The sequence below is a fragment of the Mobula birostris genome, chromosome 1 (genome assembly GCF_030028105.1).
Source record: "Mobula birostris isolate sMobBir1 chromosome 1, sMobBir1.hap1, whole genome shotgun sequence".
In the NCBI taxonomy this organism is placed as follows: Eukaryota; Metazoa; Chordata; class Chondrichthyes; order Myliobatiformes; family Myliobatidae; genus Mobula; species Mobula birostris.
In genome coordinates this window covers 172,058,658-172,085,751 of record NC_092370.1, presented here as the reverse complement: position 1 = coordinate 172,085,751, position 27,094 = coordinate 172,058,658, and the positions used below count along the sequence as shown (strand labels likewise).

Genomic DNA, 27,094 nt, shown 5'->3' with positions numbered 1-27,094 from the left:
TCTCTGACTATCACTATGCACTGTTCTAGCTGTAAATAATTCCATCACTATCCTTCACTAATCTCACTATTAATTTCTTTAGTATGTAAAGAGCACTCTACTATCAGTCATGATCTTTTCTTTCCCTGTTTCCCTGTCGTAGGATGTAGGAAGGCAGGGAAACTTCTAGTGTCCCTGATGAATTCACTCTGTGAGAAGGATTTGGAACTGTAAATGGATGAACTCCAAATCATTTGGGAGGCTGAGGGAGTGATGGATAGAGAGAGAGAGGTAATTACACCCAAGTTGCAGGACACATGAGACTGCGTGACAGTCAGGAAGGGGAAAAGAGCTAAACAGCCATGCAGTGTACCCTTGTAGCTATTCTCCTCAACAACAGGTGTACCATTTTGGATACTGTTGAGAGGGGATGATCGAGCAGAGAAAGGTCACAGTGGTCTGGTCTCTGGCACTGAGTCTGGCTCTGTGACTCAGAAGGGAAGGGGGGAAGAAGAGGCAAGCTCTAGTGAAGGGGGATTCATTAGTTAGGGGAACAGAAAAGAAGTTCTGTGGATGAGAACAAAATTCCCAGATGGAATGTTGCCTCCCGGATGCCAGGGTACAGGACGTCTCGGATCAAGTCAGCATTCTCAAGTGGGAGGGGGAGTAGCCAGAGGTCGTGGTCCAATGACATAGGTAGGAAGGGTGCCGAGGTTCTGCAAAGCGAGTTCAGAGACTTAGATGCTAAATTAAAGGTTGTGATATCTGCATTGCTAGCCATACCAAGTGCTGGTGAGGCCAGAAGAATCGTAGAAGGTTGAGGGGGGGACTTGATAGAGGTATCTAAAATTATGAGGGCGATAGATAGAGTTGACATGGATAGGCTTTTTCCATTGAGAGTGGGGGAGATTCAAACAAGAGGACATGAGTTGAGAGTTAAAGGGCAAATGTTTAGGGGTAACATGAGTGCGAACTTCTTTACTCAGAGAGTGGTAGCTTTGTGGAATGAGCTTCCAGCAGAAGTGGTTGAGGCAGGTTCGATGCTGTCATTTAAAGTTAAATTGGATAGCTATATGGACAGGAAAGGAATGGAGGGTTATGGGCTGAGTGCAGGTTGGTGGGCCTAGGTGAGAGTAAGAGTTCGGCATGGACTAGAAGGGCCAAGATGGCCTGTTTCCATGCTGTAATTGTTATATGGTTATATAAGAAGGAAGATTATAGAATTGGCTAAGGAGTTGGTGTGGAAGGGAGGACATATAGTTGGATGATTGGGCCCACTTTCAGGGAAGGTGGGACCTGCACGGAAGAAACTGTTTGCACCTGAACTGGAGGGGAACTAATATCCTAGCAGGAAGGTTTGCTAGTACTGCATGGATGGTGGTGGGGGTGGGCATGGTTTAAACTAGAGTTTCAGGGGATTGGGAACCAGAGCGCCAGATCAGATGGTGGACAGGTTGTGGAGCCAGATGTTGTTAAGATCACTAAGTCCAGAATCAAGAAGTTGAGCATGGTGCAACTAATGTCTTGAGTTGTGTATATTTCAATGCATGAGCTATGGTATGAAAGGCAGATGAGCTCGGGGCATGGATCAACACCTGGAATTGTGATATTGTAGGCATTAGTGAGATTTGGTTGCTAGAAGGGCAGGACTGGCAGCTCAATATTCCAGGGTTCTGCTGCTTTAGATGCAACAGAGTGGAAGGAATTAAAGGGGAAGGGTGGTGTTACTAGTCAGAGAAAATGTCATGGCAGTGCTCAGTCAAGACAGACTGGAGAACTCATCTAGTGAGACGTTATGAGTGGAACTGTGAAATAAGAAAGGTATGACCACATTAATGGAGCTATATTATAGACCACCCAACAGTCCATGGAATTCAGCGTAACAAATTTGCAGAGAGTTTGTAGACTGTTGCAAGAAACACAAGGTTGTTATGGTAGGTGATTTTTAACTTTACACATAATGTGGGACTCCCATACTGTAAAAGGATTAGATGGGATAGAGATTGTCAAATGTGTTCAGGAAAAGTTTCTTTAATCATTTCATAGAAGTCCCAATGACAGAGTGTGCAATGCTTGAACTGCTATTAAGGAATGAGACAGGGCAGGTGATAGAAGTTTGTGTAGGGGAACATTTTGCATCTAGTGATCATAATGCCATTAGTTTCAAAGTAAAAATGGAAAAAGATACGTCTGGTCTGTGGGTTGAGATTCTAAGTCGGAGAAAGGCCAATTTTGATGGTATAAAAATGATCTGGCAAATGTGGATTAGGACAGGCTGCTTTCTGGCAAAGGTGTACTTTGTAAGTGAAAGACTTTCAAAAGTGAAATTTTGAGAGTACAAAGCTTGTATGTGTCAGTCAGAATAATAGGTAAAGATAACAGGTTTAGGGAACCTTAGTTTTCAAGAGATATTGAGGCCCTGGTTAAGGGAAAAAATGTGCATAGCAAGTATAGACAGGAAGGGACAAATGAGGTACTTACGGAGTATAAGAAATACAAGATAATACTTGAGAAATAAATCAGGAGGGGTAAGAGAAGGTATAATGTTGCCTTAACAGACAAGGTGAAGGGGAATCCTAAGGGACTCTATAGATATTTTAAGAGCAAAAGGGTTGCAAGGGACAAAATTGGTCCTCTAGAAGATCAAAATGTTAATCTATGCATGGAGCCAAAAGGGATGGGGGAGGTCTTAAAATGGATTTTTGGCATCTGTATTTACTCAGGAGATGCACATAGAGTCTACAGTAATGAGGCCAAGCAGGAGCGAGGTCATGAACCCTATTCAGATCACAGAGCAGGAGGCGTTTGCTGTCTCGAGGCAAATTAGGGTAGATAAGTCCTCAGGATGTTCCCTTGGATACTGAGAAGCAAGTGCAGAAATTGCAGAGGCCTCAGCAGAGATATTAGCCATGGGTGAGGTACAGGAGGATTGAAGAATAGCCAATGTTTAAAAAAGGCTCTAAGAATAAGCCAGAAAATTATAGGCCAGAGAACCTGACATCAGTAGTGGGAATGTTATTGGAAGACATTCTGAGGAACCGTATATATGAGTATTTGGAGGGACATGGACTCATTAGGAATAGTCAGCATGGCTTTAAGCATGATAGGTCATGTCCAGCCAATCTTATAGAGTTCATTGAGGAAGTTACCAGAAAAGCTGATGAAGGCAAGGCAGTGGATGTTGTCTAGATGCACTTCAACAAGGCATTTGACAAGGTCCTGCATGGGAGGTTGGTCAAGAAGGTTCAATCACTCGGCATTCAAGATGAGGTAATAAATTGAATTAGACATTGGCTTTGTGGGAGAAGCCAGAGAGTGGTAGTAGATGGCTGCCTCTCTGACTGGAGGCCTGAGACTAGTGGAGTACCACAGGGATTGGTGCTGGGTCTGTTATTGTTTGTCTATCGTCTATCAGGGGTAGGCAACCTTAAGCACAAATGATTTTCTAGCATGCATTATTCATTAATTTGAGGCAAAACATAACTAGATGTATTTAAATGGCTAATTCCCATATTTCAAGTTTTTTTAATGGCATTTATCTGGCCCACCGTCCACTCAATAATACGCGATCCGGCCCACAGAGGCAAAAAGGTTGCCAACCCCTGGTCTATATCATCTGGATGATGTGATTAACTAGATCAGCGAGTTTGTAGATGCCACCAAGATTAGGTGTGCGGTGGACAGCAAGGAAGATTATCAGAGCTTGCAGCGGGATCTGGACAGCTGGGAAAATTGGACTGAAAATGCAGATAGAATTTAGTGCAGACAAGAGTGAGGTGTTGTACTTTGGTAGGAGCAAACAGAGGTAGGTCTTACACAGGACATGAGCAGTGTGGTAGAACAAAGGCATCCGGGCCACAGAGCCATAATTCATTACAAGTGGTGACATAGGTGGATAGGATTGTAAAGAAAGCTTTTGGCACATTAGCCTTCATAAATCAATGTATTGAGTAGAGGAGATGGGATGTTGAGTTGAAGTTGTATAAGACACTGGTGAGGCCTAATATGGAGTATTGTGTGTAGTTTTGGTCACCTACCTACTGGAAAGATGTAAATAAGATTGAAGAATACAGGGAAAAATTACAAGGATGTTGCCTGGTCTGGAGGACCTGAGTTAGGAAAGATTGACTTGCGTAGGACTGAATTTTCTACAATCCAATGAATAGAGGGAAGATTTGATAGAGGTATACAAAATTATGAGGGGTATAGATAGGGTAAATGCAAGCAGGCTTTTTCCACTGAGGTTGTGTGGGACCACAAGAGGTCATGGGTTAAGGTTGAAAGGTGAAAAATTTAAGGGGAACGTGAGGGAAAAATTCTTCACTCAGAGGGTCCTGAGAGTATGGAATGTGCTGCCAGCACAAGTGACGCATGCAAGCTCAATTTCAACATTTAAGAGTAGTTTGGATAGGCACATGTATGACAGAGGTATAGAGGGTTATAGTCCCAGTGCAGGTCGATGGGAGTAGGCAGTTTGGCCTAGACTAGATGGGTCAAAGGACCTGTTTTTGTGCTGTGTTTTTCTATGAATCTATGACTCGAGTTTGTCTCCACTCAATATTCAATTCCATTGAAATATCTTTTCATTTCAGTTTGTTCCTCCTTATTGCATTGAGCTTTTGTAATAGGCTTGCTACTTACAATCATCTCAATAACATCCTACTGAGGCTGAAAAGTTCACAGTTTTGCCGACTTTAAAAAAAGTAACATCAAGTATGAGGCTCTGAAACGTTTAGTTGTGGCACTGTGCTTTCCAGGGACAAATCCTTAGCACTGTATGAATGAAGCCTCATTAAAGTGATTAGGAGATTTTACTGACATTAATCTTCTTAAAAAATTTTAATCTGTTGCATTAGAATAATTAAATAATATGAAGCTAGATTCAAACTATAATGTTGATGAAGTTATTACCTGATGGTCATGAGCAGCCAGATTCTCTTATACCAAGCTGGCCTTTGTGTGTCCCCAGGTCTGTGTAGATGTTGTTTATTACAATCCGTTCCTAGAGATGACAAAATTCAGCAGACTGACTGGTATTCGCTGAGCACTGGATTTTGATATGACAAAGGTACATCTTGCCCAGTCATTCATACAAATTCACCCTTGAGTACATTTCAAACCCTCTGCCGAAATTGGGCGAGCTGTTCCCTGGTCAACAACAAAATCATTCTGGAACTATACATTTCAAACCGTGCACCAGACTCCTCCATCAGCATTCCTGGGTGCATCAAGACAAAGTTTACCAAAGCTGATGATACATTGGTATACACTAGGCATCACAAACTCATTTGGTATCAGGTCATATCCAAGAATTATCACCTGCCGCAATGTCTCATTCAAAATCTCCATCTCTACCAGTTGGAAGGAAAAAGACAAACAGGACCCAGGAACAACATTACCTGTGAATTTCCACCAAGCAACAAACTTCTTATAATTGATTTTTGGGAACAGAATGTCACTGGCAAGGCTGGGTTTATTACTCATCCCTAAAGGCCCTTGTGAATGTGGTAGTGAGTCACTCAGCCAGCTTCGAGTCAGACAGAATAGAAACAGGCCCTTCGCCCACAGTGACCTTGCTGCCATCAACTGCCTGTCTTCGCAACCCCATTTTCCTGCTCTTGGCTCTTAACCTTTTATACCAGCATTATAGCTATTTGTCTATACATTTAAATGTTGTCAGAATACCTACAACCATACTCAGGCAGTGAGTTCCAGACTTCAATCTCCATCTGAGTGAACATTTTTTTTTCTCAAATCCCCTCTAAATTTTCTTTCCTTCAACTGAGCTTTTGGGCCAGGAATTCCAGGATTTGGACAATGAAGGACTAAGTCAGGATAATGAGTGATTTAGAGGACAGCTTTGGAAGAGATTTCATGTTTAGGAGATGCTCTCCGTGAATCTGGGTAAATAACCACAGTGCCATTTGTAGTTAGTACATGCCTGCCTTTCTTGGAGATTTCTATACAATCTTTTACTGCTGCTGGTTTAAAATCCAGATACTCCCCTCATAATACTTTTGTAGGAATTCTTTCATCACTTGGTCTGCAGTTGTTTCACAAAGCGGCTCATCATTTCGTCTTGATTCCAATTGTGGATGGCCAACAGAGGCTGACTTTTTCAACAGTGCCAAAAATGAATTGATATCTCGGCCCCATTCTTGCAGGTTTAGTTCCACTTTCTTGACCAATTATAACTGAACACAAACTAGCACTAAACCATTAGTATCAACATGAAACTTTAAAAAAAAACAAGTTGTCTATGATACAGAAGGTCTGACATGATTTGTGGTGGGTGTAGGGTCAGATTTGAGGGAGCTTGTGCACGTTTTCTATATACCTGTGGCTTATGATTTGTTGGAAATATTGCCTGCACCAGTTGTCCTGCTGTCTGCCTGCTGCCTTTTCCTCTATTCCCATAGCGGCCTTATTCCCATGATAGCTTCTCAAGTGTACTTATTTTTGGAATGGTGGTATGTGGCAGGAGGAGTCAGCAGAAACAGAGAGGATTATTTGTATGCTCTGATAACAGAACAGCATTTCTACTTTGTGGTTAGAATATAAGTTCTACTCTTCTATCCATGGTATTTGAATGAAGACTGAAATTATTATGGTTCTAAGGACTGCAGAAGCAAAGTAAAGTATAAATTGAAATATCAATGCTTCTGGTATTTACTATAGTATTTACAATATTCCATGTTGTCCTGTACTGTTTTGACATATGAAAAGAGCCTGTAAGGGTTCACATAAGTATTTCCTTTGTGTTCAGAGAACAGTAGCCCTTCTGTTGTTGCCAGTCAACATTTGCACTGATGTATAGTAACCCAGAAACTAAAATAGCATCATCATATTAAATAGCATTTGATCAATTACATGGCGCAAAGGAATCCATGTCATGTCATCTTCATGCCAGTAAGACTTTGGAAGAAATTGACACAGGTTGAGTAATGGAAATTGTATTAACAGTTTTGACAAGTGCACTGACTTGCAATCCTTTTCTAATAAATCATTTTTAAGAGTTTATGCCAAATATCTCACTTCAATTTACTTAACAGCTGACTATCTTAAGAGATTACAAGCCAAAATTGTTTAAATGGTGACTTCAAAATGAACTTGATGCTATTGAATTAATTTCTTGTATGCGGCTTCTTGAACCGTTCTTCTGTGACCATTCTACCTTGATCTGAATGAGAAGTTAGAGATTCTGGATCGTGTTACTTTACGTCCTCTGACATTCAATCTTTGTTTACCCATACATTTATCCTTTCCAATTAGCACCAAGGATGGCCCATTGGAACTGAAACTGTTCTCCTCTGCTACTTATCATATCTGGTGGCCCATCCGCTAACTGGAGTGTCAATTACATTTGGTAATGCACAAAAAATGCTGGAGGAACAGCATCTATGGGAAGGAATAGACATTTGGTATTAGCAGCAGCTATGGAGAGAAATAAAGAGTTGACATTTTGGCCCAGGACCAGAAAGGATAGGGAGAAAAAGCCAGAATAAGAAGGTGGGGGAAAGGGAAGGTGTACATACTGGAAGGAGATAGGCGAAGCCGGGTGAGCAAGGGAGGATGAAGTGAGAAGCATGAGGTAATAGATGGAGAAGGTAACAGGCTGATTAAGAGGGAATCAGATAGGAGAGGAGAGTGGCCCTTGGGTGAAAGGGAAGGAGTAGGGACGAGGTGATAGGCATGTGAGGAGAAGAGACGAGAAGGGGTAAGAGGTAATCCAGAATGCAGAATGGGGGGGGGGAGGGTAATTACCAGAAGTTGAAGAAATCAATGTTCATGCCATCAGGTTGGAGGCTACCCAAATGGAATATAAGGAGTATTATATCAATTTTTAATTGAAGTTCTTTCATTGAAACTAATGAAATGGATGTCATGGCCATTATGTCAAAGATTTTACCAAAAGGATATTAGACCCATTCAAAAAGGCATTCCATCTTTTGGAGTAAAGCGTAACACCAGTTTGTCTAACCACAATGTATGAATGAGTCCATCTCTGAGAATGACAACAGCAGCTAATTATGTTTCTTCATTTCACAGGTAACAGCTGTTCATTCTTAACACCAATTTATGAAGCAGACAAATACTCTACTGACAGCTGTCCTGTCGCAGTGACACAGCTGCTCCTTACACTTAAAGTGAAGTTTAGTAAATGATTAACATCTTACTAATTCAGTCCATTGTCTAAAACAGATTTTAGTTTATAACCCAGGTTTTATGCTGACAGTGCAGACCGGCTTTATCATTTTCTATCTGTTAACTAACACAAAAGGTTAATTCTTGCTTTGTGAAATGGTTGAGGCACGTGTTAAATACATTATTGTCAATCCATGATTTTTATCTCACTGAAAAATACATTAACCTTAATAAAATCAGTGCGAACAAATTGGATGGCATTTAATAATGGAACAGATGGACTCCTCTGGAACTGATGGTTATGTGAGATAAACATGCCTTTTTTTTGTAGATTAATCTTGATACCAAACCACCTGTCCCTACATTGACTCAACCCATTGCTCTGTAGAGCCCATTTATGGTACTTATTTGATTCATCTTTTCTGACAACATTCTGCAAATGTGATCTTTTTTAAAGAGCATATTATGTGGATGAATAACTTTTTACCTGGAACCCAGCCATCTGAATCTTTAAGTGTTTTGAACAATTGCATATTTCATATTTCCTTACAACTTTGGCAAGTCTATAGCAGATTTGGGATAGTACCACAAATCCCATAAATTACCCCCACACTTGTGAGCAATCTATTCTCTTTCACATGTCCATCAACTTGCCTCTGATTCACCTTTTTCAAAGAAAGGGGCTTCCGTTCCTCTACCATTAACGCTGCCCTCAACCACATCGCTTCCATTTCACGCACGTCTTCTCTCACCCTGTCCTCTCGCCACCCTACCAGAGATGGGGTTCCTCTCATCCTCCCCTACCAGCCTCCGTCTCCAGCACATAATTCTCCGGAACTTCTGCCATCTCCAATGGAATCCCGCTACCAAGCATATCTTCCCGTCACACCCCCCTCCACTTTCTGCTTTCCGCAGGGATCACTCCCTACATGACTCCCTTGTCCATTCATCCCTCCCCACTGATCTCCCTTCTGGCACTTGTTCTGCTTGCAAGGATAAGGGCTACACCTGCTTCCTCACTGCCATTCAGGGCAACAAACAGTCCTTCCAGGTGAGGTGACGCTTCACCTGTGAGTCTGTTGGGGTCATACACTGTGTCCAGTGCTCCTGGTGTGGCCTCCTGTATATTGGTGAAACCCAATGTAGATTGGGAGACTGCTTCGCTGAGCACCTACGCTCCATCTGCTAGGAGAAGTGGGGTCTCCCAGTGGCGACCTATTTTAATTCTACTTCCTGTTCTCATTCCGATATGTCAATCCATAGCCTCCTCTACTGTTGTGATGAGGCCTTACTTAGGTTGGAGGAAAAACATCTTATATTCCGTCTTGGTAGCCTTCAACCTGATGTCATGAATATCCATTTCTCAAACTTCTGGTAATGCCTCGCCCCACCCCCACCCTTCTCCTTCACCATTCCCCATCTGCTTTCTCACCTCATATCTTTACTTGCCCTCTGCCTCCTTCTGATGCTCCTCCCCCCTTTTTTTTATTTCATGGCCTTGTGTTCTCTCCTATTAGATTCCCCCTTTCCAGCTCTGAATCTCTTTCACCAATCGACTTCCCAACTCTTTACTTCACCCCTCCCCCCTCCTGGTTTCACCTATCACCTGGTGTTTCTCCCTCCCCCCATTTTTAAAATCTACTCCTCACCTTTTTTTCTCCAGTCCTGCTGGAGGGTCTCGGCACGAAACGTCGACTGTACTCTTTTCTATAGATGCCACCCGGCCAGCTTAGTTCCTCCAGCATTTTGTGTGTGGCTTGGATTTCCAGCATCTGCAGATTTTCTTTTGTTTCTGATTCTCCTGCTATTCAACTACAATATGAAATACAGGGATGTAGTTGCACCTAAGTTGCAGGGAGGGTAGGTAGCTGGGCGACTGTCAGGAGAAGGAAAGGGAATAGGCAGATAGTGCAGAGTATTCATGTGGCGATTCCCCTCAACAATGATACTGTTTTCGATACCTTTGGTGGTGGAGGATTACCTACCAGCAGAAAGCTGCAACAGCCAGATCTCTGGCACTGAGTCTGTCTCTGTGGGTCAGAAGGGAAAGGGTGGGGGAGGGGGAAGAGGGGAGCTGATAGGGGATTCATTGGTTAGGACAACAGACACGAGGTTCTGTGGATGAAGATGAGATTCCTGGGTGGTCCCAGCTGATTCCCAGATGACCAGGTGCCAGGACCAGGGACGTCATGAATCGAGTCCACAGCATTCGTAGGGGGACAGTGAGCAGCCAGTGGTTGCGGCCCATATCAGTACCAGTGACAAGAGCAGGAAAGATGAAAAAGTCCTGCAAAGTGAGCTCAGAGAAGTAGGTGCTAAATTAAAAGACAGGACCTCCAAGGCAGTGACCTCAGTATTGATACCTGTGCCACAAAATGGGAACAAAATAGGAAGATAATATAGTTTAAAATGTGTCTAAAGAGATGGTGTAGGAGGGAAGGGCTTCATATTTTGGTGTCATTGGGCTGTCTTCCAGGGAAAGTGGAATCTGAGCAAATGGGATGGTGAATACCTGAACTGGATGGAGACCTATATCCTTGCGGGAAGGTTTGCTAGCGCTGCTCTGGGAAGTTTACACTGCAATTTCAGGGGGATAGGAAGCAGAGTGCTCAGGCAGCTCGTGGAGTGGTTATGGAGAAAGCGGATGTTAAGCCTATATACAAAGACAGAACCGGAAAGGTTGAGCTGGGTGAGACTAATGTTCTGAGTTGTGTCTATTTCAGTACAAGGAGTAGTATAGGAAAGGCAGATGAGCCTAGGGCATGGATAAGCACATGCGGTTATGACATGGTAGCCATTAGTGAGACTTGGTTGCAGGAGGGGCAGGATCGACAGCTCAATGTTCTAGGGTTCTGCTGTTTTAGACATGATAGAGGGGGAGGGGTAGCGTTACTTACCAGGGAAATTGTCATGCAGTACTCGGACACAACAGACTGGAGAGCTTGTCTACTGAAGCTACATGGGTGGAGCTGAGGAAAAAGAAGGGGATGACTTCGTCAATGTCATAGACCACCCAATAGTCAATGGGATTTAGAGGGGCAAATTTGTAGAGAGGTGACAGACATTTCCAAGAAAAATAAGGTTGTGATAGGGGGTGATTCCGGATCTAATGATTATAATTCTAATAGTTTCAGATAATTATGGAGAAAGATAGGTCTGGTCCTCAAGTTGAGGTTCTGAACTGGAGAAAGCACAATTTTGATGGCACCACAATTGTGATTGGGGTAGGTTGTTGTTTAGTAAAGGGATACTTGGTAAATGAGATGCCTTCAAGAGTTAAATGTTGAGAGTATAGAATTGGTTTGTTCCTGTAGAATAAAAGGCAAGACTTATAGGTTTAGGGAACCTTGGTTTTCAATAGATATTAAGGGCCTGGTTAAGAAGAAGCAGGTGCATGGCAGGTATAGGCAGCAAGAGACAAATGAGTAGCTTAAGGAGTATAAGAAATGAAGAGGACACTTGAGAAGGAAGTCAGGAAAGCTACTCATGAGGTTGCTATAGCAGACAAGGTAAAGGAGAATTCCAAGGACTTCTACAAATACATTAGGCCAAAGAATAGCAAGGGACAAAATTGGTTTACCTGAAGATCAGCATGGGCATGTATAAATGAAGTTGAAAGAGATGGGGGAGATCTTAAATGGATTTTTTTGCACATATTTACTTGGCAGATGGACATATCTCCATCTTCCAAACCAAAACAGTAGTGAGGTCTTGGACTATATCTGGCTTATAGAAGAGGAAGTGCTTGCTGTCTTGAGGCAAATTATGGCAGATGTCCCCAAGGTCTGAGAAGATGTCCCCTCAGAGTCTGTGAGAAGCTAGTGCAAAACTTGAAGGGCCTTAGCAGAGGTATGAATAAGTTCCTTAGGCACAGCTGACGTTGGGGAGGAAAGTTGTTCTGTTGATTAGGATTGGCTCTAAGAAAAAACAGAAAATTGTAGGCTCGTGAGCTAGATGTCGATAGTGGATTATTGGAAGGTATTCTAAGGGACAGAATATGTAAGCATTTGGATAGACAGGGCCTGAATAGGAATAGTCAAAATGGCTTTGTGCATGGTAGGTTGTGTCTAACCAATCTAGAGTTTTTCAAGAAGTTTACAAGGAAAGTTGTCAAAGGAAAGGCAGTGGACATTGTCTACATGGATTTTAGCAAGGCTTTTGACAAAGTCCCACATGTTAGGTTGGTCAAGAAGGTTCTGTTGCCTGGCATTCAGAATGAGGTCATAAATTGGATTCAGCATTGACTAAGTGGGAGAAGCCAGAGAATGATAGCAGATTGTTTGCTCTCTGAGCGGAGGTTTGTGACTAGTGGTGTGCAGTCGGAATTGGTGCTGCATCCATAGTTGTTTGTCATCTATGTTAATTACAGTATTTGGATGCCAATGTGGTAAACTGGATCTGCAAATATGCAGTTGATACCAAGATTGGGGGTGTAGTGGACAATGAGGCAAGGCTATGAAAGCCTGCAGCAGGATCTGGACCAGCTGAAAACTGAACTGAAAAATAGCAGATAAAATGCTACCTGGACTTAAGAGAGGTTGAAAAGGTTAGGACTTTATTCCCTGGAACGTAAGGGAATAAGGGGAGATTTGATAGCGTCTACAAAATTGTGATTAGTATAGTTAAGCTGGGTGAGGTTAGAACTAGAGGTTAAAGGTTAAGAGTGTAAGGTGAAGTATTTAAGGGACCTGAGGGGGATCATTTTCATTCAGAGGGTGGTCAAGTGGGGAACGAGTTGCCTCTGGAAATGGTGAACGTGGGTTCGATTATAACTTTTAAGAGAAGGTACATGGATGGGAGGGATATGGAGGGCTATGATCCAGGTGCAGATTATTGGAATTGGAAGAGTAATAGTTTGGCACGGACTAGATAGGCTGTAAGGCCTGATTCTGTGCTAGAGCACTCTGACTATTTTTAAAATGCTTTTCCATTCGTAATCACTTTACTGCTATTGGATTCCTGATTATCGTGCTGCTGCCCTGTTCTTAATCACTGCACTGCTTTGCTGCGAGTTAACTTGCTCATAAACCCTGCACTTATTACACCGTGCTGCTATTACATTTATAATCATCAAACTTCTCATAATCACTGTACTTTTATCTCATTCTTTATCAGTGTAACCTAGAAGTAATCTACACTCTCTTATCCCAGACAAAATCAGTACATTATTAATTCATTCATAATCGCCACACTGCTAACCCAGTTGTAATCACAACACTGCTATCCCATTCATAACCACAGCATAGCTGAACCAGTTGCTAACTCATTCAAAATCACTGTACCACTATCTATTCCAGGATTTTTTTTGTTTTATTGAACGTTGCTTTTGCAATCATCACATTGTTGTATTGTTGTCCTATTAGGGTTTCTGATGGTTTAGGGTCACTTCTATAAATGTGCTTCATAATTATACTGTTCACTAATGCTAATTTTCTATTATGCAGTTGAACAGGGTGGCAGTGCATCTAGAAAACACACGATTATTTGAAACAGCATGTATTCCAAAACTGGACAGTCTGAAGTAAATGTTTCTGGGGGGATGGGGCAGTTAGTAAGTTAGCAGGTCACATTTATACCACAGAAAAACTGAAGCTGGGCTGTGAAGTAAAACCAAAAATTATCATGGAAGAAAGGAAAAAGGAAAGCAGAAGGGAGCAAATTGGGGAAAGGAGGCCACTAAAGAATAATTGAAGTAAAAGGCATGTGGTGGTATGGAATTGTTAATTTTTAAATGTATTGTTATCATTATTTTAACTACCCTTCTCTCACTCAAAGAGACTTACTGAACAGAAACAGACTCTTTAGCCCACTGTGTCTATGCTTACTAACAAATGTCACCATGCTTTGATGATTCAATCGATGGTCCAGATGCCTGAATGTTGTGACAGTGTCCCGTCCAGCAGATTTTCAGGCAACGCTTTCATATGAGTGGAAGATATTCTTCCTCATACCCCCCTTTAAACATCTTATTCCTCATCTTAAACCTATGCTCACCGGTCCTAGACACCTCTGCCACAGAGAAAAGTTTCTTACAATCTTACATATCTAAGCAACTTATAAATCTTTATACCTTTATTTGTTCTCCCATTCTTGAATGCTAATGTGATGACTCAGTACAGGTGTAAGAATTGAAAGATGTGGTTGGCATAAATATTGCCTGATTGAGAAGTTGGTATTATTTTTCATCTAAATGTTTTTTTTCTCTCTGCCTGCTTGATGCTAAACTATTTGAATCTCTGGAGAAATTCAGCATAAAAGTTCTTCAACATTCAAAAATCAGCTCAGCATTAGAACTTTCTTGGCAAATATTCATGGAAAATTATCCAGGGAACAATGTGACAGGTTCTAAATAAAGTCATGCTCTTCAGCCCACCTGTGAAGGAGAGAAGTGCTGATGGAGCTTTGTTTCAGTTGCTAAATGCTATGGGCAGAAAACTGATATCTTCTCTCCACCTCAGTCTGTGCTCCTACTTTTGGATCTGTGCACTAGGAAAAGATGTCCTTTTGCTTGTCCACGTCTCAGTGTGAAAGGCAGCATGAGGCGATGGTATTAACTGGCACCATAGTTGACTGCAGTCAACAGAATATTCTGTGCATCCTTTGATAAATGCCAGGCCTGAGCATCAGCATTGATTTGAGTACACATGCCTTAATTCTGCACATCAAAAAAAATATATGATTTACTTCCCAGCTGGCACTATAGAGCGTATTTCATTTTATTATTACTCTTGTTTAGTTGAAAAAAAATAGCAGTGTGCAAGTTGTTCAGCTCCAATCCTTACTGCATGCTTGGTTCACACGTAATGATGAAAACATTTTAGCCCTTATTTTTACACTTTCCACAATGGAAAAAATAAATAGGGATGGGGGGGGGCTTAAAAATAAACTTGTATCTTCTGCCACCCGACCCTACCAAGAGACAACGGGAGTGCTGGCTCCAGGTGTCTGACTTTCTCATGGATATGCCAGTTTAGCCACCATAAGCTCAAATGAGAACTGTCTGGCTGGGAAATACTCTGTAGGGCTGGAAAGGCTAAAGGAAGCAGATACAGTTTGTAATTTTTTTCCAATTATGCTGCTGTGAGTCCTGTAGGGATAGTCAAGACCTTTCCTGTTCTGGGCCTTTCAGTTTCAGAATCCATATTGTCTTCCTGACAACACCTTCCACATACAACTGTCTCCATAACCACTATGTTTGCCTTTCACCATTGTTCCCTTATGGCAACTTTCATGATTCATAACTCCAAAACATCAAAATAATTGAAAGAAAAACAGAGTCCAGAATGCATGTCTTAGCTTCATTTTTACTTTAAGCACTATGTGTGCCTATGGCATGGTGGCATTATGACGTATGTCATTCACATACTTTTACATATAACTCATAATGACTTATTTAAATGAACAAGAATGCTTAATCAAACAATATTTTTACAATATTACTCAAATATTACTGAAATATTAAATACACAACAGCAACCTCCTGTCTTCAACAGTTCCATTTCCACACATTTGTAAGGTAATAATTTCAATTAGACATGGATAGGAATCTTGCCTTCAACATTGAAATTAAGCCAGCTGTTATCAACTCTGTAGAAGCTACAGGTTCATCTGACATACAAAATTCCTGCTCTTTCTCCAGTTACGAATTAGCACTTGTGTTAAAATGGGTGCATTTGAGGTTTTTTTCATGGAAAGGTTCAGCACTGCAATGCACAAATTAACATGGGTCAAGGTTAACTGTGCAATCTGTATAGAAAAATAATCTTTTGCATTATTTGGAGTATTGTTCGAAAATTTGAGTTTTGGTTAATCAGTTTTTTTTTAAACTTCCGTTTATGAAATAACTAGACAATTTTACTGGAATATTCATCAAACAATATAATCCATTCAAAAACCATTAAAAGTAATTTGACAGTTTGTCAGTGCTGTAGTTTCAAGCAGTTGGCTCAAAACCGTTAAAAAGTGTGTGCAAAGATGGTGGGATTAGAGGGCAAGGAAGGTAGCGATGCAGGATAGGATGGTGCATGTAAAGAAGATTGTAACACACAGCAGGGTTTTGGATGTTTCTCTTTCATCCTCTTTGGCAGTTGGTTGCAGGCTGGTATTGCAAGGAGCTCAAAAACAAACTGGCTTCGGCTTCTTATCCAAGAACCGTGTGCTCTTCATGTGCATCACAAAGATGAATGGACTGAGAAAAGGAAGCAGAGAAGATCCAAAATAACCATGAAACAATACAAAATTATTTAACTCTCTTTTTTAATGCGTGTGAATACAAAATGTTGGCTTGACGCACACATATCACTTGATTTCTGTCATTTAGTTAATGATTGGTAGGATTACAGCAGGCACACCTTATGAGTTTTGGTCTTCAAAATCTGAGCATCAATTTTTCATTGCACAAATACCCAGGTTGCAAAGTTTATTGGTTGGTGAAAAGAAAAGAGGTTCAGGCTACTAAAAGTTAACTTTAGGGTGCAAGTCTTCCTAGGGAGAAAAGTCAGGACTTGAAGTAGGCTGCCAAAGGTGTTGGAATGACTTTAAAAAAGCACATTATGGATGAAATACACCAGGATGAATAACCTTTGTGAGTCATAAGTATTTTAGATACGAAGCACGTCAGTGCGTGTTTGTTCTGCAAAGATTACAATGTAAGCAGCCTTTTTTTTCAGATTGATGCTGTCATTAGATTCCCTTCAGATTCAGTAAATCTGTTGTCCATGATTTCAGGTGACAACCTATGACAGTTTTGTTTTACAGCAATGAGCACAACTGTGCAGTAATCCCTACTTATGGAAGGATCAATTCAAGGAAGGTGAATTTAAGTCTTATCATGGTTATTTGAAATATTATATTTAAAATATCTGGAATGACAATTCTGAGTGAGTATTAAAGCAGTTCAGTTGTAAAAGCCTGAAACACTCAAGGTCAGGAGTTCCCAACCTGGGGTCCATGAACTCCTCGGTTAATGGTAGAGATCCGTGGTATAAAGAAAGGTTGTTTGCAAAGGAAGCCTACTATCTCTACCTGGTCTGGCTTGTATATGACTCCAGTACCACAGCAGTTACCTTCTGAATGTTTATTGCCCTCTGAAGTGGCTTAGTAAGCCACATATTTGTCTCAGATTGGTAGAACTAAATAAAAACAGGTTAATTGCTTGGTTAAACAAGAAAGATGTTCATTTTCATTGGGATGACTTGTAAATTACAAATAATCCAAAACCAGGTACATTCAGAGCACTGATCTAGAGAATAATAAATAAAATTTAAAAATCTGCAGCAATCAATGACTATGCAATCTAGAACTATACATGAAGTTCAGGTATGACCTATGGAAGGCTATGTTAAGAGTGTAAAAACAGTTCCGATTGCTGTTAGAGACAGAATCCAATGCACAGCAGATGTGTCTGGATTTGCAGATCATAACTTCCTAAAAAGCAAATCTAACATCATGAATGGCTGTGATGCTTCACTCCCAGATGAGCTCAATACTTTTTATGCATGCTTTGAAAGGGAGAATAAAACTCCACCTGTGTGAATCCCTGTAGCATCTGGTGACCCTGTGATTTCTGTCTCAGAGGCTGACATCAGAACGTTTTTCAAGAGGATGAACCCTCACAAGGCGTCAGGTCCCGATAGTGTACCTGGTAGGGCTCTGAAAACCTTTGCCAACCAACTGATGGGAGTGTTCAAGGACATCTTCAGTCTCTTACAGCTACAGTCAAAGGTTACCACCTGCTTCAAAAGGGTGACAATTGTACCAGTGCACAAGAAGAACAGGGTGAATGGCCTCACCCAGTGACACATATCTATTGTGATAGAGTGTATTCAGAGGTTGGTCATGGCTAGAGTCAACTCCCTCTTAAGCAAGGATCTGGTCCTGCTGCAATCTACCTATTGCCACAATAGGTTTACAGTGGATGTAATCTCACTGGCTTCCCACTCAGCCTCGGATCACCTGGACAAGAGCAATACCAACATCAGGCTGCTGTTTATTGATTGCATTCAGCATTCAACACAATCATACCCTCAGTTCTAATCAACAAACTCCCAGATAATGGGCCCCTGTACCTCCCTCTGCTACTAGATCCTTAACTTTCTCACCGAGAGGCCACAGTCAATGCAGATCAGAAATAACATCTCCTCCTTGCTGACAGTCAACACTGGCACACCTCAAGGGTGCACACTTTATCCCATTGCTGTTTTCTCTACACCATGACTGAGTGGCTAGGCAGAGCTCAAACACCATCTATAAGCTTGCAGATGACCCAACTATTGTTGGCAGAATTTCAGATAGCGACAAGGAGGAGTACAGGAATGAGATAGATCAGCTGGTGGAGTGGTGTCATAATAACAACCTTGCACCCAATGTCAGTAAGAGCAAGGAATTGATTGTGGACTTAAGGAAGGAGAAGTCAATGGAACACACACCAGTCCTCATGGTGGGATCAGCAGTGGAAAGGATGAGCAGTTTCAAGTTCCTGGGTGTCAGCATCTCTGAAGATCTATTCTGGTCCCAACATATTGTTACAATTACAAAGAAGGCATGACCACAGCTGGAGTTTAAGATTTGTTACGTCACCAAAGACTCTAGAAAATTTCTACAGATGTACGATAGAAAACATTCTAACTGGTTGCATATCTGTCTGTTACGGAGGGCCACTGCACAGGATTGAAATAAGCTGCAGAAAGTTGCAAACTCCATCAGCTCCATCATGGGCACTAGCCTCCCTGGCATCGAGGACACTTTCAAAAGGTGATGCCTCAAAAAGGCAGCATCCATCATTAAGGACCCCATCGGCCATTACATACCCTCTTCTCATTGCTATTATCACAAAGGAGGCACGTACTCAATGTTTCTGGAATGGCTTCTTCCCCTCCACCATCAGATTTCTGAATGGACAATGAATCCATGAATACTACTTCCCTATTTTTCCTCTCTTTTTCACTACTTAATTTAATATTTTTACATATTATGTATTGCAATGTACTTCTGCCACAAAATATCATATTTCACAAAATATGCCAGTGATATTAAATCTGATTCTGATTTTGCCAAAACTGGAACATTTTGACGGCCCTTATCCTGAAATGATTCCTTGGATTCTCTTTTCACAGCCTGGTCCACTGAGAGTAACCCTTTTCACCAGTTCCCATCAGATTTGATGAGACAAACCCCTGCAGTTGTTTAAGAAGTTGTTACCTTCATTTGAGTAATAAGAACACCCCAATGTCCATTTCCTACTGTGTATATGTGAATAAAGACTCTTATTGTTTCTCTTCAATTAAAGGTGTGAGGTAGATATTGCAAATCTGTTTAGAGATCAAGTATTAAGAACTGAAAACCTCAATATTTTAGACTTTCAAATAATAACTTTTCATTAATTTTGAAGAAGTGGAGGTGCTTTGCGGTTTTAAGATAGATTTGTAGAAGTGGTACATAACACTGCCAACTCCAGTGTTGCAAGCAAATGACCAAGGCATGAATCATTGCATAGTTAGAGAGTGACCAAGTGAATGAATGTTCCAATGTTGACTTTCCCTGTTTGACGTTCAAGGACTGAGATAGTTAGCAGCTGTTGCTGACATGGCAGTAAGTATGATATTTAAAGTCAGTAGGCAGGAATTCCGCAGCTGGTGTGACACCATCAGTCTACCCCTAATTCCCGGACTGGAAGGAGTCGGAGCTATGTGGAAATCAGTCTTCTTTCTATGCAGCTCTAACAGTGTATTGGGACTGTGGTGGTCCTTTAGCAGCTGGTCACTTAAGATATTGTGTATTGGCAGTGAGCTCAGTGATACTGTTATCAATGAACCACACCTCTAAGCACTTTCTTAGAAACCCTGAGCTACTTTATTCCTACACACAGTAGTTCTAGAATGCATAATTATCAACCTACGATAGCTGTTTGTCGTGGGAGCAGTTTTATAACCTTACCTTTTTACATAAAGTATATAATTTATGACAGCTCCTTGGTGGTTTATTATTGTTTTATTTCACAACAGTGTGTTTATAAACATTTGGAAGGGACATTTAATGCAGAAGTAGTTGCCTGACTTAATTCTTTGGGTAATTATCTTTTGCAGTCAGTACTTGCGATATATCAGATATATTTACTAAGCTTCCTAATATGGCCCACCCTATTATAAAAATCACCAATGAAACTTTGTTTCAGGAATTCAAATCATCACGCGTAGTTTGTACGGTTTCAATTTCTCCTTTTCTATGCTAGCAGTAGGAATGTGTTGCAATCCTCCTTTAATCCTGGAATTTCATTCATCACTACTTTTACAAGGTAGACCTTACTAGTCATTTATAAGAAAATATATTTTTAAAATTTGCGCATTTTAAAGTTATAATAATATTTAAATCATTCCAAGTTGCATGACTATTGCAGAAATTAGAAGAATTATAATTATTCTACATCCTCGGAAGATAATTATTTTGCTACCTTTGAATTGAGTAATGCAATATGAAGTGTGTGTGCGTGTGTGTATATGTATTCATTCCATGGTACAGCTTATTAGAATTAAAAGAATTAAAAATTAGAATTACTCAGTTATGATATAGAGCTAATAGATGGCAGCAATCAATTTGTCACTTACTATGTCAATAAAGTATAGATAGATACTTCATTAATCCCAAAGGAAATTACAGTGTCACAGTAACATTACAAGTGCACAGATATACAAATATTAGAAGAGAAGAAAGAAAGAATAATTAATAAGTTACCACAAATGAGACACCAATAAGCAAACAAATTGAAGGCTGAGCTGCAAGGTTAAATCAGTTTATTGAACTGTCGGAAGGCATAATGAAAATTACAGTGGCTTGTTCAAGCTGGATGTAGAGTAGAATTCTCAGCAATCAGAGATGATCAAGGTTCAGTGACTGTGGAGATAGGAGATCAGGGCATGGTGTGGGAGAATGCAGTAAGCAGTGAGAGAGGCAAGGTCAAGGAGAGGTTGGGGGAGAGTGGCAGCAATGAATAGAGTCTGTAATGGACAGATTAGCTTTGAGCAATGGAGATTCTAGTCTTCCTCCTAGACCATAAGCTATGTTTAAAAATAGTCACCATTTCATCCATCACTTTCTCCTCCATTTAACTTCTCTGAACTTGCATCATACACCAGTGTACTCTCTTCAATTACCTGATGAGATAACCGTAGCTTTTGGTCCAGCAGATACTGGATCTGATTTGTTTTTTTTTATTGACCACACAGCCATTTGGTAAAATGTCCTGGCACCAATAAGCAACTTCGATAATGGCAAAAGAAGTCTAACCTCTGTGGTCCTGCCAGTGCATTCAGAGCTCAAAGCTGCAAAGGGTGAGAGACCATCACACACCTCTTGCTCCAAGACCCCAGTGCATGGAAAGTGTGGAGAGAAATGTATTACTCTGTGTTCTAGTAGTTTGAAATGGCAGAACTCCGTGCTCCACAGACAGTTCCCGGGTGCTGATTGAAAATAAACCATCCCCTCTGCTGGACAACCATGAACGTATGATAAAGGCCCCTTGGTCTGGTTGAAACCTAATGACTTACCAGCAGAATGTGCACCTGCTTGCTTTGCCGTGATCTGCAGCTGTTATTTCATGCTCTCCCAAACCCCTCTGGTGTCACACTGGTGGGGCATTGGGAGCAAGGGTGGACCCAAATGCAAGACACATCTTGTGAGGTTACTTAGATTTAGTTTATTGTTCGATACCAGGAGAGCAAGGCAGGAGCAGGAAATAGCGAACTGGACAAGGACTCAGGACTACGACTAGGCTGGGACCAAGGGTCTGGGCTTGGAATCGGCTCCCAGAACTAGAGGTGACATGAGGAGGCTAGGGTATGGACTCCGAGCCCGAGACTGGGCAAGGACCCAGTACCTGGGTCCTGCCTCGGGCTCGGACCCCAGAACCAGGCATGGACATGACATGGGCGGGCTAGGGAGAGGAGGAACCTGGGAACACAGAGCCTCAGTCTCAGGGAGCAGGTACATGGAACCATGGATACATACACAGAACAGAGTCGGGACCCCTCCTTGGCTACAGGACATAGGGCCGGGACTCATGAACCTCCGCGGGACAACGGCAAGACGGCCTGACTTACCCCATGGAGGCGAGGACAAGACAAGACAAAACCAACACGAATGAACACCAGACAGTACCTATCTAGCTCCAGTGATGGAACTAGACTGAAGTGCAGGCGGGGGCTGCAGATGAGGGCTAGAGTCGAGAGGGGCAGAGAAGGGATTCAGACAAGGGACCAGGACTTGACTCAGAACTGAGAAGCCGCCAGGGCCAGGACTTGACTTGGTGCTTGAATGCCGCCAGGACCAGGATTTGTCTTGGTGCTAGAATGCCACCAGGGCCAGGACTTGACTTGGAACCTCTGGGTAGTGGCGAGCTCTCGACTCGACCCGGGAACAGTAGACAGCGGTTCTTGATTCCCTCCGGCGGGTTAACTGACGGACCCATCTCAGTGAGGAAACTTTGCAGGCTCGCTTTGGCAAGGTAACTGGACAGGGTTGCTCCGGTGAGGAGAGGCGAATTACCGGCACTCGCTCCGGCAGAGACTAGGCTTGCTCCGGCCAGATGACTTTGCAGACGCTCCTGTGCCGAACGGCTGAAAGCTGGACACTATAAACTTCCGGTTCAGCTGAGTGTTAATTGCCTCTAATCACCCAAGTCGAGGGACACGGGAAAACAGGGAATCAACGGTCCGGATCGTAACATAAACAAGCTAAATTTAAAGGGACCCCAATCCGGACCATGACATCTGGGTGCATTCAAGAGAAATCTGACCCATGCAATGGACCTTTTGAGAGAAATCTACTTATGCGAAGGAGTCTTGGAACGCACCACATTAACAAGTGGAACGGAATATGTGGCTGGTTAGCCCATTGTTCTGAACTGAGCCATTGGTTATCTGCAGTGTATGTGTCCATGTGTACTGACTTGTATGTCCAATCATTGCAGATGTATGGAAAGGGCTGGAGGTTAGATGCAGGAACATTCCCACACTAGTTCTTGCGTGGTATGATTGGAAATGGGAGACCAATCCCCCAATACCAAAAAATATTTGGAAAGAGTCTTGCCTTTAGTTTATTTACTTATTTCCTTGGCTTTCAGATCTGCTTTAATTCCGCTAACTGAAGGGTTGGGAATTACACCTTCAATCACTCTGCCTTTTTTCTATTGTGTTCACAAACAATGCAGTGGGGATGAACCATGACTTGCTTTCAGTGGACATTTTAAACAATAATCACCAATTGTACCTTCAAAGTAAACAAATTAACTGTCCCATCATGTACTGCAAGGGTATGCTAATTGAAGGTGAATTTTAATGATTAACTTTTAAATCAAGAAATTAAAATTCATCCTTGATTAGAATATAAAAAGTATTGTCTAATTTACAAATTACAGTCTATGTTGTCAACTTTGATTTGTTTAGTTGACTACTTGTATCTTTGTATCTCTAACCCTCTTTCCTCCTTTTTCCTTAATCTAATTCAATCAATATTATTCCCTTTATAAAGAGGATGCAGCCTGGCTTTGCAGCTTTCAAAATTCACCAATGTTAATTCAACAAAATACATTTCCATTACTGGGAATGTTGCTCCTGTACTCCAAAATAATCCAGGAAAACATTACAGTTCATCTTTGCCTCAGTGTGGCTGCGAATTGGATAAAGAAATGAAAGAAATACTCATGTTTCAAGATGCCAACTGAGAGGATAGTTGTACACTAGATCATTAGTTGCCCAATGTAGCTATGAATGGGTGTTGTATAGATTCCTAAAAAGATCCCATTTCTCCCAGTGCTGCAAGACTTGTACATTTGAGCACTGTGCTTTGTAACTGCCCTCTGAACAATAAGCAGCAAACTGTACAATTTGGGCTGAGCACCTGATAGCTGTTTTGTTGTCAGTTGTTGATGTTTTCAATCATGCACTTTATAAAGTGACAAGAATGAATTCAATGAATCATGCCCTGGAATAAGTGCTGAGCCTTAATTAATGTAAGAAATTTGACTTCAGTTGGAGAACTTGGCAACAATAAGCAAAACTTAAACTTTTGACTAGCAATAAAGTTTTACTTCAGAGTTCTTTACTAATTTTCTTTCTGGTAATTCCTCCAGATGAACTTACTGCAGTTGGGAAGAGTAGATGACTTTCCGAGGTGTCACTAAAATAAATTTCTCCATAGCGTTGAATGACTAGTTCTGCATCAAAGCCTTTCATTTCCATCAAAATGAGAATGAAACTTTACACTAATCTGGCAGCTTCGGCATCAAACATTTCAGTAATAGAAACTCAACTTTGAGTTAATAAGCTCAGAACTAAATGATTATGTTCTTGTCACCCCAGTGTTTCCTATTTTATTTTACAGTACTGAAATTAAAATTGCTGTGCTGTGATTAGTTCTATTCTGAAACAGTACTTGAGTTCTTTAATAAAATGCTGCTGCTCCCTTCTTGAAGACGTTTTCGGCATTGGAAGTACATCATCTGGCACTGTGTCTAAATGTAGTGGTCAGGTGACGGTCACATGCGACCAGTACAGCAAAACCAGTGAGCTCATGTGCCCAGCACAGCTGGTGTCTTACAAGCAGTCAGAATATATGTGTGCCATGACTTTATTTTGACGCACAAATGCAGATGAGCAAGTCACCCTAGCAACTACAATATATTGTTCCGCAGCCACAAATCAATTAATCTTGATCAAGTCTTGAGCTTCAAACAAATCCTCTGAAAATAAATTTTGAGACTAATTATTTTATCAAACTTGGACAAGCATAGCAGTGAGGAGAGCTTTAGTTTACTTGCTTCAATATACTTGGCAATTAATAGCTTGTTGTATGTACCAGTTTATCTGTGATATCTCTGTTGAACATTGCTGATTCGATAGCTAGACACTAATTTACAGTGTATATGATCATGCAAGACCTCCATCTACTGGACAGAGTGTGTTGTGAAATATCCAGAGATGCTTGCACCATTCTTGGTGCATTATTATCACAACAGCCGAACGTCTCCAGTCAAAAGAAATGTATCATCTTTGGCCAACGCTACCTAAAGTAGTAGGGATCAAAATGTAGCCCATAACCTGCTGCTGGGTTTCCTTCCCCAAGAAACACTTCATATGTGTTACAGTGGATTCTTTTTTTCCTTACAGAAAGGCCTTATGAGAAAGAGAGGAAAACGACAGCAAAAGCAACACAATGACATCGGCCACAGATTTTGATAATGTAGAGATTCAACAGCAGTATAGCCACGTCAATGCTCGGTGGGAACTCTCTGATGAAGGTGAACTCGATAATGACAACAGCTCGGCAAGATTGTTTGAACGTTCCAGGATCAAAGCTCTTGCGGGTAAGGTGTCTGAACTCCAGTTTCTTTTCTGAGAATTTGTTTGGATACTGCTCATGCCCTCAGCTATTTTGGTTCATGTTCCATATCTTTTAGTTATTTGATGTATATCTTTTTTACTACAGGGAGGTAATTTCATTCAGTAAATGAGTAGTAGTTAATAAGAAAAGAAAATCTATCCTGAGACTAAAATAAAAAAGAGTTACATATATTATACACGTACATTACATATATTTAAGCATACATGCTTAAAATTGCTTTAAATGATCAGTTTTCTGCATGATTAGTAGTAATTCAAATCCTGCAAGAAGTTTTGCAAGCTCCTGTCATCATTTACAAAAACAATTTTTAAGTGACATGCAAAAGGTAAGTTTTCTAAAATATGCTTTTGTTCTGCCTGTATATTTGAGACTGAAAGTATCTGGACTGTTCACTTCTTCCACTATTTCCATTTTCAATTGTAGATTGTTATAAAAATCAATCCATTCTTCTGCATAAAAAGAACCCTGAAAAGATCTAATAATTAACGTCATTTTAATGGTACTCATTCTATACACACAGGGAATGTTTGCATAATCTAATGCATTTAGGTCTATGTGGAGCTTCACAGTGATCTATTGATTAAATAGCTTATTCACATTGCAGTTTTGATTATTTTCTATAAGGGAGAATGTTCGCCACAGCAAAATGTTTGGCAAATTTTTGTGTTACTTGTTCATGCCAACTCACATCTTGTATCCTAACTGTAGAAAAAAAGATTGCACACTTGAAAGTTTCAATGAAAATACCACATTCACAGTTATAAATATTTTCAATACTATAATTTTAGAGAGAAAATAAATCACAGTGTTTCTGATTCCAAGTGGCATATCCTCATCTGAAAGATTTCAGTCAAACAGTTGTCCAAATAGATTGCCCCAGAGCAAATTATCACTCAATGACCTTGGGACCTGTTATTTTGAGTGTTTGGCCTTTACGAGGTAGGTAATGTTAAGACCAAAGTTTGATTCAACCAACTTATATATAAACCAAAAATATGATACACTAAAATCCAAAAATTGGATTCTAAATGGTTAAATTTTTGAGAAGTAATTCTTGAAATCTTTTTGTAGTAGATTATGACTGATTCTTTTTCCAGAATATAAACTCTTCTTTGAAAGCTCTCCAACATTTTCAGTACACTGATTATATATTCTTTAGATTGTAGTCAAAGCAGTCTTCGAAGGATTCACACCCCTGATAAACTTGGATGCCTTCTTATGTTATGGGTTTGGATGTTATACAGCTTTGATACCCAAATCTGCAAGTTATGATACCTACCATGTATTGTGTCTATTCCTTTAAATTCTGCTTTTACTTCTTCCTGGGATCATGTGTATTGGTGTCATTAAAATAGACTGTGACACAGAACTCCAGTCTGTTAGTTAATTTGCATGCTATACACCTGCTTCAGATATCCCACCTATGTCCAGTCCGGATCTCATTCACCGCTCGCACATAGACATTTGAGTCAAAAGCAATTGGAAGCAGCTTTCCCAGTGCAGCACAATGACCATTTAGGAGTCTGTAGAATACAGCAAGCAGAATTTTATTTGAGTGTATGCATAAGTCCCTCTG

At 40.9% G+C, this 27,094-nt stretch overlaps 1 protein-coding gene across 10 annotated transcripts in view; it reads left to right on the top strand.

Moving 5' to 3' along the window:
- Window positions 1-27,094, top strand: part of LOC140201653 (spectrin beta chain, non-erythrocytic 1-like) — a 325,497-nt gene that overhangs the window by 85,788 nt on the left and 212,615 nt on the right. For 8 of the 10 annotated variants that reach the window (XR_011886936.1, XM_072266114.1, XM_072266104.1 and 5 more), the window contains one exon: window positions 25,284-25,480. Coding sequence is in view for 9 of the 10 variants with exons in the window: in XM_072266114.1 (XP_072122215.1) it covers window positions 25,330-25,480 (151 nt within the window). In the remaining variant the exon portion in view is untranslated. Of the gene's footprint in view, window positions 1-20,376; window positions 20,417-21,347; window positions 21,450-25,283; window positions 25,481-27,094 lie in introns of those variants that run through there. The other 2 variants (XM_072266141.1, XM_072266131.1) reach the window with 2 other exon arrangements.